Source organism: Cotesia glomerata, linkage group LG9, assembly GCF_020080835.1.
Source record: "Cotesia glomerata isolate CgM1 linkage group LG9, MPM_Cglom_v2.3, whole genome shotgun sequence".
In the NCBI taxonomy this organism is placed as follows: domain Eukaryota; kingdom Metazoa; phylum Arthropoda; class Insecta; order Hymenoptera; family Braconidae; genus Cotesia; species Cotesia glomerata.
Genome location: NC_058166.1, coordinates 8,428,556 through 8,442,194, shown reverse-complemented (window position 1 = coordinate 8,442,194; position 13,639 = coordinate 8,428,556). Strand labels below are relative to the sequence as shown.

Genomic DNA, 13,639 nt, shown 5'->3' with positions numbered 1-13,639 from the left:
TTATTATTATTATTATTATTATTATTACATACATATTAATAATAATAATAATCATCTTTTATTCATATTAGCAATTTGTTGTTATTCATACACTTTTTACATTAGTTAAGAAAATTCTTATTTTACAGATTACAACAAATATAGCATTGTTCAATCAAGTAAATGTTTCAATACGTATTTTTTAACATAGTCCTTTAGTAGTCTCTTTTCTTAAAGCTTTTTAATCTATTTTCTAATCCTTTATATCGTCTGGTAATTTATTATAATAGTTAAAAGCCTTTGTAAGTTATACATTTTTCTGCTGAGTGTGTGTACGAGTAGATTTTACATCGATAGAAGAACAACAATTCTCGTTTTATATCTGTGCTTTATTTTCAAAGTTTTTACCAATTTTTTGTATACAAATATTCAGGTTTATTATTTAATATGACTTTTATGTATTAGTATACAAACAATTATATATTAATCTTTTGTTTAATGTTCAACCATCCTAACGCTGCTGTTAGCATACTATTAATATTAGTATATTTGTCTTCGACCCCTCAACACTAAACGTGCATAGCCCGGAGCTCTTTCTTAGTATTTTCTGAACCTTTGTTAACATCTGTTCTAGTGTAATTTAACATTATAAGTGTTACTACAATAACTCAATGTGTGGTGCAACGATTGATTTATATATAATATTTTTGTTAATATGCTAACAGTGTTGTATAATCTGGAGATGATATTAAATTTTTGCCATCTTATTTATTATATCTTTAGAATTTTCTTTTTAAAAGTCAAATTATCGTCTATTATAAGCTCCTAGATATCTAGTTTTACGTACTTCTTCAATTATAGCATCTTCCATTTTAATAACACACTTTTTTCTTACATCATTTCTTCTCATGTCATGTATTATCATAAACACTGTTTTCTTTAAATTTATTTTTAGTTTATGTTTTTTTAACCATTTTGACAAGATCTCTAAGCTTCGATTTAACATTCTTTCAATATCTTCTAACTTTTTACTGGCAAAATACAATTTAGTATCGTCCGCAAATAGTTTACACATAACCCCAGAATTTTTCATAATCTTTACCATATCGTTAATATACAAGCTAAATAAAATCGGTCCTAATTTAGATCCTTGCGGTACACCATTTTCTACATTTATTTCTTCTGACAAGTTATTCATATATCTAACTTTTATGTTTCCGTCCACTGAGATATGATTCAAACCATTTTAATACGGTGTATCGCAAGCCTAATCTACTCAGTATTTTAAGAAGATATTTTCGATCTATCGTTTCAAAAGCTCTCATGAAGTCCAAAAATACAACACCTATACAGAGTCCTTTATCTAAGTAGTTTCCTGCCAATCACTTAATGAGCCTTGTATTGCCGTTTCAATAAGAAAACATTTTTCGAATCCAGACTGCTCATCATCTAAGATATTATGTTTATCAATAAATCTTTCTAATCTCACTTTTACTAATTCTTCTAAGATTTGCTCAAGTATAGGTAGTGTATTTATGGGTCTAAAGTCTTCGATCTTAATACTATTTTTTATTTTTTGTAATGGTGTTATACAGGAAATTTTCCAATCCTCAGGTACTTCACCTAATTTTAAAGAATTTTTTAACATGGTAAGAATAACATTTTTATCACATTCCCATATAATTTTAACTAAATTTAAATTTATATCATTTAATTTCCCTTTTTGTTATCTAAACTCTGAATAATTTTATCAACTTATTCTATCGTAATATCATCGAATTCACACCAGAGTTGACTATTATTATTATTTTTTACATTATTAGTATCACATCTGTCATTATTTATTACGAAAATATCATTATTGTCAATGTTATTACTATCAATATCTGATACAATTTTGTTTACACTATTTACAAAAAATTTGTTAAATTCATTTGCTATATCTAAAGTGTTTGAGACAATTTTTCCATTTATATTTATATCAACTGGATTCATTTGTTTCGATTTCTTATTACCTACTAGTTTTTTTAATTCATGCCAAAGTTTTTTCTGGTCTAGCTTATTTTTATCTATAGTGTTTTCATAAAAAGTTTTTTTCTTATGTCTAATGGTAGAAACTAATTGGTTTCTCAGTCTTTTATGTTCTTCTATATCATAGTCAAGATTTGTTTCTTTTGGCACTTTGTAGAAAGCCTCTATCTTTAAATTTTTAATCATTTATCTAATTTCATAATCAATCCAAGGTTTTTTTTCCCATTTTTCTTTACGTTCTCTAATTTTTAAAGGTGCTAGAATATCTAGAGTCTCAATTATATTATCTTGAATTTTATTAACTAATACATTAAATTCTTTTTCATCTATGTCATAGTTTTCATCATTTACTGCTATTATATCTAACATTTTTTTTTGAGTATTTTTTTGAATATATTGCTATCAAATTTTGAATAATCTCGTCGACAAGTTTTTATTGATGTATTGTTATCAATATTTATATTTGCATCAATAATTCTTATTTCTATAATATTATGATCAGTTATTTTTGGAGTTTTTAAAACCTTGGTATCAATTTTGAAATTTGTAAAAACTAAATCTATTATTGTATCAGATATTATAGTTGATCTAGTTGGTTCTTTTACTTTTTGAAATAATCCTAAATACGCCATTTCATTTTTAATTTTATTACCATAATAGTAATTTTCTTTCATGACGTCTATATTAAAATCTCCTAATATCATTATTTTACTCGTATCTAGAATATCTTCTACAAGTTTGATTATATTTGTACAAAAATGACTGATACTACTTTGCGGTGATCTATACAGATTGATAATTTTTATTTTCTTAATACTATATACTTCAAAAACATTTAACCAAGTGCCCATTATTAAGTCAGCGCTATTTATTAATGATTTAAATTTTATCTGTTTTTTGATGCAGGTTATTACGCCTCCAGTTCTATTGTTTTTGGTGTCTGTTCGTACATGATTATAATTTGGAATTTGGATTTCGTGATCATGAACATCTTTCGATACATGAGTTTCAGATAAGCATACTATGTCTGGTTTTACTAAGTAAATGAAATCTTGCAAAATGTCTTTATGTTTAATTAAACCACAAATATTTAACGCTACTATACAAGGAAACAACTTGGAAGAGTTTTTTTGCTATTGTATTGAATGTCTTATTTTCATTTGTTCTTTAAAAATAATTTTTTCATAAAGGCCACAATTATTATTATTATTATTATTATTATTATTATTATTATTATTATTATTATTATTATTATTATTATTATTATTATTATTATTATTATTATTATTATTATTGATCCAATTGATGTTATTACTTATTATTATTATTATTATTATTATTATTATTATTATCGAGCACCAATATTTATTGTATATAGGCTCGATTAATTAAATTTTTATTTTTTAAGCACAGCAAGATGTATTATCATTGGTGAACAGTGTTCATACCGAAAATCTGTAAGTCAAAAATTTTATGAAGATTAGTCAGTCGAATGCTTCATCCGATGTCGCCAGACTGCTCAGAACCGATTAAGCACAATCTGATTAGCCTTTAGATGATTTAAGAACTGAGTTCTGCTGCTTAATGATGCATTAGTTCATCTGGCCATTTTTCTATTTTCGAAGATCTGATTTTGTTAATTAAAGAGTTCTATATTTCGGGGATAATGGCTTTGAAATATAGAACTCTTTAATTAGTAAAAACACCAATCTTCGGAAAAAATAGTAAATTATAGAAAAAATCCTGGCCAGACGGACTACAATCTTCATACAATCAAGTAGGAGATTAGAGTCTACGTATTTAAAAGACATTTAAAATACATCATTAAAAATTGTCAATATACAAGAATTACTCAGTGGTTCTTAATAGGTAACTGAATGATAGTTACGGACAGTGTCTCGGATAGCTTAAGGGTAGAGCAGTTGGCGCGACACCAAAAGATCCAGGTTCGATACCTGGTCTGAGCATTTTCTGAGTTATTATATTTTCGGTGACCGAAAAAAGTTTCACTGAGTAAAAAATTAACTTCTTTGCTTAATCTTAATTAAAAATAAAAAATTTTTAATTATTAGATATATACACCCGAAGATGGTATTGAGTGCTCATACCAACAATAAAAGCGGTGAAAATAAATTTAATAAATGAAAATTTAATGTAAAAATTTAAAATTAGTCTAACATCAATTTGGATCGGGGATAATGGCTTTGAAATATGGAACTCTTTAATTATTATTATTGTTATCATAATTACAATCGTTTTTGTATTCCATCATAATTGTATCACTTAAATTGACACCTTTAAATTATTACAATAAAGTGACCTTGTTATTGGCTGAATATCTGCTTAGTCTTATACAAATAAATAAATAACACAACCGGTTCTCTTCAAAACAATTTTTTTTTAATCGAAAAAATGTTTTCAAAATTAAATAATTTTTTTTCGGCGAAAGAATAAAAAATAAAAAAGCTGAAGATTTTGAAACAAGAGTACAATTTTCTATAAAAAAAATTTTTTTTAACAAAAAGGTAAATCATGTAATCATTGATGTATCAACGCCGAAACGACTCATGTTCTCTTATCTTGTATGTATACAAGTCAGTGTTAGTTATATAGCATGAAATTTAAACGTGGAGCACTTAACCCTCATTGAGTAACAAATAATATCACTTGCAATAGGCACTATAATGGAGGTTGATGCATTTAGCCATTTAATTTGTTTACTAGCTGGCGTTCTATTCTCACTTCTACTATTACTCCACTACCGTACAGGTGGTAGTATATAAATTTATATCTATATATTTATACATAATAGTGTGGTGATGGCTTATTCTACCTCTACCATAAAGCTATTCAGGTCTACCGGTGGGCACTTTACGTAAATTAAACTAACCAACAAATAATTGTTAGCGCTACTGATTTAATAAAAGGTTCATTCGCGGGATGGAACGGAGTATGGTATATGTATATTTAAATTTGTAAATACGTTGTTTAAAACTAAAGTCGAGTACGGTGTAATTTAAAGAGAAAATATAAATAAAAAAAAAAAAAGTAAAAAGAATATAAATTATTTAAACTTATTTAAATAATTTTTGCTTTCATAAAATTTTTTACAAAGAAACGGCAATGAGAAAACTTTCTCTGTATAATAATAATGGGCGAGGATCGCGGTGAGTAAAATCATTTGCATGACAAGAAAAGTACCGGTAGTTATACTTTTTTAGATAATTAACTAATGAATAATAAATCCTTTTCGTGGTCGAGTATGACAAGGTTTTTTTTTTTTTTTTTTTTTTTTTTATATTACCTGGTTAAGTCATCGAGATTCATGACGCTTGGGTAGCACAGAAAGATTACTAAGTCTGATTCTGGTATGTACAACATTTGACCCTGTAAAAAATTAATTGTTAGTTAGCAATCATTGATTTTAAAATAATTAATAAAAATAAGTGAGATTTAATTTAAATTATTTGAGTATTCCCGTTTTTTTTTTTTTTTTTTTTTTTAAGAAATATTTCGTCAGAGAACTCGGCAGTGTTTCGCGCCAAGTATACGTTCGAATATATGACATCATTTTTTTCATAAATTAATATTTTATTTATAATTACTATGATAATTAGTTATTTAAAAGATTAAATACATTTTTTGACAGTCATCATCCACCATTTTGTCGTCGTAAAAATTATTAAAGGACCGTAATTTAACTTGAAATTTTTGAGAAAAAAAAAATTTAAGGAAAGTAAAACAATAAAAAAATCTTCGAGAAATTTGAAAATTTGTAAAAATTATAAACTTCACCTTCAAACGTAAATTTGAAAATTCTTCGGAAGCTTCAACTTGCATGACACCTTTTTTGGTTTTCAACACATAAACAGTGTTGATGTGAGACAATATATTCTCGAATGTCAGTTCCAAGTGTGGTCGTACCTAATAAAAATAATTCATGTTTTTATTAATTTCAAATAATAAAAGATAAAGCTAATAATTTTTCAAAAAAATTAAATGACACAATAATTGCGAATTAATAAACGAATTAGTTTCTATAAATTTTATTTAAATTACGATACTTTCTTACTCCAAATTTCAACAGAAATTTCTTTTTACTAAACAATTATTAATAAAAATTAAAATTTGTACATTGTATAGCTTGAAACAATATGCAAATCGATATTTTACTAAAATTATGAAAAGAATCCTTGACACGGGTCAACAAGCATCGCTCCATTTTTTTTCCCTGACATTATCACGATACTATCAATAATTAAAACTTCTCAATTTGATGATTATAATAACAATGTTGAAAAATAAAAATCTAATTAATTCTAATTATCTTTTACATCACAAGTGATAAGTGATAAATATTTAAAAATAATTTGGACATTTATTGGTGATTTAATGACGGTTTAATAATAGGCAAACAATGTAAATTTTATTGAATTTACCGTTAGAAGTATGTCATTGAGTTTACAATTGCCACTCGTAACTTGGGGTATGACTCGTGTGATTGTGCATCCAGTTTGCACAATTGTCAGATCACGATCGAACATCAAGTGAAACGGGAAAACACGACAAAATGTCATTGGACTTACTTTTGGCTCTACAATCGAAATATTATTATTATTTTTATTATTTTATTTTTTTTTTATTATTACTGTATTAAAAAATAAAACTCACCAATAGATAACGTTTCAAGATCAGCAATCATAGGATTTGTAGCAACACCTGGTGCTGAAGTATCAGTGATAAGAAATTGTACATGGTCACACTCTTCTTTAGTTTTTAAAATTTGAACGTCAACGTCAGTTCCATGGAGTCTTTTTGCAACTGTCTATATTAATAATAAAATATATACAAATTTTTTTTTTAAATTTGAGAAAAAGGATGTAAACTTACTTTAACAATCCCAATTACAATGTACTCAAGACCCGGTCGATCTGAATAGTAATGTAGTACCAAGGCACCATCCTCTGGTCTTTCCGTGCATCGAAATGACGGCGCTCTCATTCCCGGGTAAAGTGTACCCAAGTGATCATGTAAAGCATCTAAATTCTGTAAGTATTTTTTATTCATGAAAAAGAGAATCGGAATTTTAATAATTTGTATAATTTTTCATGATATTGAATTCGAACCATCAATTTAAGAATCAAGATTTTTTTTGAAAAATAATGTTTGAAATGTCTTAGAGGACAAAAAATGGAATTTGTTATATTAAGATTTACTTAAATCTATTGAATGATCAAGGATAGTCATTAAAATCAAAAAGTTTTTCCTTAAACTTTGTTTTCCCCTAGGAGACTACTCCTGCTAGGGATAATATTTTATATCCCGTAATGTAATGTGATTGCGGCGACTGAGAGAAGACTTTCGACGGGGAAATAAATTTGCTGGCTTTAAATAATAGGCGGTGTAATGTAATTAACGAATATATTATTTTTATTATTTGATCAATGAAGTTTTGGTATTTTATTATCAATGTTATTTTAATATTTCAACATAAAGGTCAATTTAAAAAAAGGATGCAATGGCGACTACAATGTGATTGCTGAGTGAAAAATTTTCCATTTAAAACTTTTATACTTCATTTTTAATATTTTAACATAAAGGTCGATTGAAAAAAAAGGAAGCTAAATTATTCCTCGCAGCAGAAAAAGTATGTAAGAGTTTGTATGAATATTAAAGAATAAGAATAAAATATCGAGGATAAAAATGAAATTTTTACAATAAAAAGTATTTTTAAAATAAATATTTTCTTAAGTTTAGTTATGAATAGCCCGCTGTTACCTATAAGAGAAACTCTATACTAAGATTTTCAATATGTTTCTCTGCGTTGGTCGTATGATGAAAGGATTGAAAAAAAAATTGTATTAAAAAATTAGATTTTAAAAAAATTATCGTGTTGTAAACAATTAATTAAATTACTAAATTATTTTATAACTTTTACAATAGTTAAATTATTAAATTACAAGCCCATTAACTTTTAAATTTCTTAAAACTAATTTTGTGCAAAAGAAAAACTTACTTGTAAAAAATCCCGTGGAGTAGCTCTGGTACTTCTAAAATTTTGTCATAACCAGACTCTTGACAAAATTCGAAAAACATAACACCGAATGACTCAAGAATATCATTAGCTGGTATATCTGTAAAAGTAGAATAAGATATTTAATAATAATTTTTTATTTTATTTGATTAATTAAATCAATAAATTGTTAAATTAAAATAATTGCATACTGAGCCGTTTTACAGCCGCGGCAATAATGTTGTAGGTAATTTCGTCGTCATAAATCTGCCTAACAAGAAACTGTCCCTCCATATTGACAGCGGCGTCCTTTCTGAAGTAAAGTGGAAACATATGAAAGATGGAGATAACCCGAGTCGAAATTTAGAGCCCATTTAGAACCTTCTAAAATCGGATCTATTTCGGACTTAGAGGCTCAAACTAGAGCCTGTTTCCATGTTCAAGTAGGTCCGGTTTTGGTCCCACAAGCGCTACAAATTTCCGTTTTCAGCGCTTTAGGGTTCAAAATCGGACCTGATGAAAATAAAAATTAGATTCGATTTTGAGCCCCTGAGTCCTCTTTTATTGTTATTTTTTTATTAATTAATTTTTATTTTCCTTAGTTGCCACGACTGGCCCATGCCTGGTTACCAGGACTATGCCCTAGTCAACTTTCAAGTCTGCCTCATGCTATTTGATAAAAAATAATAAAAAAATTAATTTTTTAAGCGTTATTTTTTTTTTATTTGATTTTATATGTAGAGCTAACGCAAATTCAGACTGTTTGACTCTTATTTAAACCTAACTTTCGCTAATCATAGAAATAAAGTGAAAATCGCATCCGTCCTATCCGAGATTCGAACCTGAGCCGCGCGCTTGCTAGACCGATACCTAACCCCTACACTATGCGACCGATGAGCTATCATGCATCTCATCATTCTCATAAGCTAAATCTATATAATGATGAAATGTGACGGTTTAATATTCATATAATTTATGTTATTTAATATTGTGTTTTGATGAAAATTAACTATTTTTTACACATGGTTATTAATTAAAAATAAGGAAAAGTCAAGTCCTTATATTACTCTAGATTTTGTACATCACTCTGTGGATTTTCAATATTTTATTATGAATTTTAATATATAAAATTATCAATATTAAAAATTTAACTGTAAATTATTAAATTTTTATTTTTTTAAAGACCATATCAATTTTGACGATATGTAATTGTTTTGGTTGAATAATAAATTTTCAATTTTGGCATTTGCTAACAAATATTCATTAAACAATAAATTTTTACAATAATTTTAAAGAAATTAATTGTTGAATCAAGGTGAAAAATTCTTGAATCAAATAAAATTCACTTAAACCAATATAAATTTCTTAGTTTAAGAATTTTTCTTTTCAGATCAAGAAGAAAAATTTTTTTAGTTAATAAATTTAATTTTTTAATTATTGATGGAAATTTCAATTAAATAATTAATAGAAAAATCAATTTTCAATAAATATAATTTTCGTGTCATTTTGAGTTCTCCGAGCTCAAAACTCTGATGAAGTTTAATAAAATATTATTTTTTGAATTTTCAAACTGCAATAACTTTTGAATGAATAAACCGATTTCTACACGGTTTGCGGAATTCGACGCAGTTTCTGAAGCCTCAAGAAGCATATTTCAGTTTAAATTGATCGAACTAGGAATTTCGAAGTAATTCCGAAAAAATACTTTTTTTGATTTTCTATCGACAACGATAACTAACTAACAAATCAACTGATTTTGACCGGGCTGGCTGCGATCAACGTTGTTTTTTGATGTTAAGAGCTGATTAGTTTTAAAAATCGATCGGTAGATCCGTTTAAAAGTTATTCCGAAAGAACCACATTTGAGAAAAATTTTTTTAAGATTTCTCACTTTTCTCAATTTTTTAATTTCGATAGACACAAAAAAATTAATACCATAAACTCAGTAAAAGGTCAAAAAAAGTAAAACAAGTTGAAAAACTCATATGATAAACATTTTCTGAAGGTGGCCCATTTTGCCCCACATTTTAAATTTTTTATTTTCAATAAACAGAACAAATTAATGTCAAATACTTGGCAAAGGACTAAAAAAAACGTAAAACCAGAGAAAAACATGAAGGATTTCAACATTTTTGTCTTAATAGGTCCGTTTTGCCCCCCCCCCTTTTCTCTTACTTAATGATTAATTAACTTTAGATTTTCTATTGAATGGCCAAGGTTAAGTTATCCACTCTTGACCCAAGCCTAGCACACCATTAAATAGCCAGAGCTAGATGAGCCAGTCTTGGTTCAAGTCTGGTTCACCAAAGGAACGGCCGAGACTGAGTTGTCTAGTTTGGACACAAGCTTGGCCCCGTCGTTCAACTCTGGGGACTCCAACACAGAAAAAAAGGTTCACTTGAGTCAAGAAAATATTTTTCTTCCTAATTTTTTTTTGAGCGAAAAAAAAATTTTTTTTGACACAAGAAATTTCACTTATTCCAACAAAATTAATTCTCTTGCTTTAAGAAATACGTATCTTAATCCAAGAAAATTTATTTAAGTCAAAAAAATCTTCTTGTTTTAAGAAAATTCAGCCACTTGCTCCAAAAAATTTAGTTCTTGATAGAAGTAAATTTTCTTGTCTTGAGAAAATTTCTCTCTTGCTCCAAAAAATTAAATATAAAGATAGAAGTAAATTTTCATTAACATTTTTATTGATTAACATGTCAAATGGGAAGATCAAATAATATTGAATTTTTTTTTTTTCATTCAATATGTATTGCACGCTAAAATAATATAAAATGGGTTTCAAATAGTCAAGAGAAAAATTTTCTCAAGGTGAGAAAATTTTTTTCTCAGCTTAAGTAAGTGGCGCTGCTTCCCTAAAGTATCTAAAAATCTTGATCAAATACAAAAATTTATTGTAACAAGTATTTATGATAATTTGAATTAAGAAAAAATGACTTCCACCAAGAATAGAATTTCAAGAAAAATTTTTACTTCGGCCAACACAACTTCGGCCTTCCTTCAGGCACCCGAAAATTTTCTTGAGCCAAGAATTTTATTCTCCAGTCGAGAAATTTTTCTTTCTGTGTACATGGGTTAGTTCATATTATTTTACTTTTTTATTTTTAATTTTTGATTTTTAATTTTTTATTTTTTATTTTTAATTTTTAATTTTTTAAAAAACGGACTTGAGGGTTCAAAATCGGACCTCTGGGTGAATGTTCGGACCTGTGGGTTCAAAATCGGAGCTATGGGACTACAGGGCTCTCAGTCGGATCTATTTCGGACTAAAGGGTTCTATATAGGCTCTAAATTTCGACTCGGGCAGAAGCTAAATAAATAGATAAATAAATAAGTAGAACAAAGTAATATAAGTGTTTTATTTTTTTTATGTTTTAGAAGAAGTAGCGAGCCAGCGATTAAAAGTCTAATCAATCATTGTCAAGGGTTGGGGTAAAAAATAAAAAATAAAATAAAGAGTTAAATCTTATAAAATTTTATTTTATTAACTGACATTTAATATTATTTAACCGGTAATTTATGCAAATCCGAGGTCCAAACACTAAAGATTGATTTGATGATAAGGTTGAATTCTTAAATTTGTGGGGCTAATTATTTTATTGATTGAGAAACTCACCCTCTGGTAGGTATAATTACCGGCTTCTTTTGTCAGTGATTAATTTAATGAGATTTTTTTTCTTTATAATTTTATTATTTTTAAGGGGAGTTAATTAAAAAAATTTCTTTGTCCAAGTTTTTTTAACGAAGGTGGGTTTTAATTGAGAGAAATTGAAGAATTTTGTTAGTTTTGAAGAAAGACAGTTTTTTTACAGTGTTTAAATACTAAAGTAAATTTTAATTTTTTTGATGCAATTTTTCTTCTATCGAAAAAAAAGATTTTGTTTATTTTTGAAAGACAGAAAATTTTTTGAAAATTATTTACTGTCTTCTTAAACAAATTTCGGACAATTTATAATTTTTTACTTGAAAATTATGTTCTTCAATTTTTGAATTGGGTCATTAAAATTTTTATTAATTTTATTACTCGAATTACTGACAAATGATTTGAGTTGTTACTGGAAAGATAAAAAATTTTTAATTGAAAAATTATGGTCTTCAATTTCGAAATTGAGTTATAGGAAAATTTTGAATACAAGTTCTTTTTGAGTAAAATTTTGAAAACGTGCGAATTATTGAAAAAATTTTAGTCATCATTTAATTAACGAAATTTGGATTATTTTTTATGTTTCAAGAATAAATGCACTGATGCAAAGATTTTTTCTATTTAATAAGCTTTATTAACTATTAATAATTGATTTTTCTAACATCAGATGATATAATAAATATTTATTAATTTTTTGATTAAAAGTATAACAAAATAGATAATGAAGAATGATAATTATACACGGAGAGAAAAATATAGGAATTTTTCCAAATCATTATGGGAATGGTTCCTATGATAAAATTATCATTATAGGAATCAATCCTATATTGATTATGGGAACTATACCCATAATATATTGGAATGGTTCCTATACAATAATGGAATAGCTCCAATATATTATGGGAAATATTCCTATAATTATGGTAATCATTCCTATAGTATTATAGGAATAATTCCCATAATTATGGGAATGGTTCCCATAATTATAGGAATGGTCCCTATACTATTGTAGGAGTGATTACCATAATTATAGGAATAATTCCTATAATTATAGGAATAATTCCCATAATATTATGGCAATGACGCAGATGATAGGAAAATGGTTGTTTTCATGAAAATAAATAAATAATAACTTCAAATATATAAAGTAATTAATATATATTTTTTTGTTGAAAATTAATATTTTACGAGAGTAGAAAAATTTTTTTTTTACGATGTTACTTCACGTATGTTTTTAATCTTAAATTGCTTATTTTAACTCAGTTAAAATAGTGTTTATTAATCTAGAAAAATAATGTAACAAGTCTAAAATTTTTCTAGGAAAAGGAGGATTTTCTTACTATACAATTACAGGAAAAAAATAGATGTGAAAGGTCATTGTTTTTTTTACAATTCCATTTTATTTTCCAAACAAAATATTTATTTACAGTATTTAAAACTAATTAAATCCATCGTTTAGGTACATAACTTTTATTATTTATATAAACAATGTTACTTATTTTACATATTTCAAACGTTTTTATTGGAAGACAAGTAAAATTGTTTGAATTAGTAAGTATTTCAAATGCTTCAAAGTGGTTATCAAATTCACAAATAACTTGAGTTGTAATGATAAATAGTTGATTGATATTATCTTTAATTATTAACTCAACAATGTAAAATTTAGGACCATTTTCTGAAGGCATCACCAATACAGATGTTTCACTAATCTTATGATTGCCTATCCAATCTACATAGTTGACAACAGTAAAGTTACTTGGACATGTTGGAAGGCTCAAACGGAACGCATGAAATTTTTTATGATTTTTCAACAAACTATTATCAATAGATCCAACTGTATAAAATGAATTTTCGTCATTTTCATACGATAAATAATAATTCAGTTTGAGTTGACTTTTTACGGCAATACTATGATTAATATTAATTCTACTTAAACAAACGCGAGCATATTTTCTAGCAGATTG

General features: G+C 26.7%; 1 protein-coding gene across 1 annotated transcript in view; it reads right to left on the bottom strand.

The window, feature by feature from the left end:
- The window catches only part of LOC123272213 (guanylate cyclase soluble subunit beta-1), a 34,758-nt gene that overhangs the window by 18,964 nt on the left and 2,155 nt on the right, over positions 1–13,639 (bottom strand). The window contains 9 exon segments of the mRNA XM_044738914.1: positions 2,663–2,793; positions 5,315–5,397; positions 5,806–5,934; positions 6,450–6,604; positions 6,682–6,835; positions 6,901–7,056; positions 8,027–8,055; positions 8,058–8,144; positions 8,236–8,336. Of these exon segments, the coding sequence (XP_044594849.1) occupies positions 2,663–2,793; positions 5,315–5,397; positions 5,806–5,934; positions 6,450–6,604; positions 6,682–6,835; positions 6,901–7,056; positions 8,027–8,055; positions 8,058–8,144; positions 8,236–8,336 (1,025 nt within the window).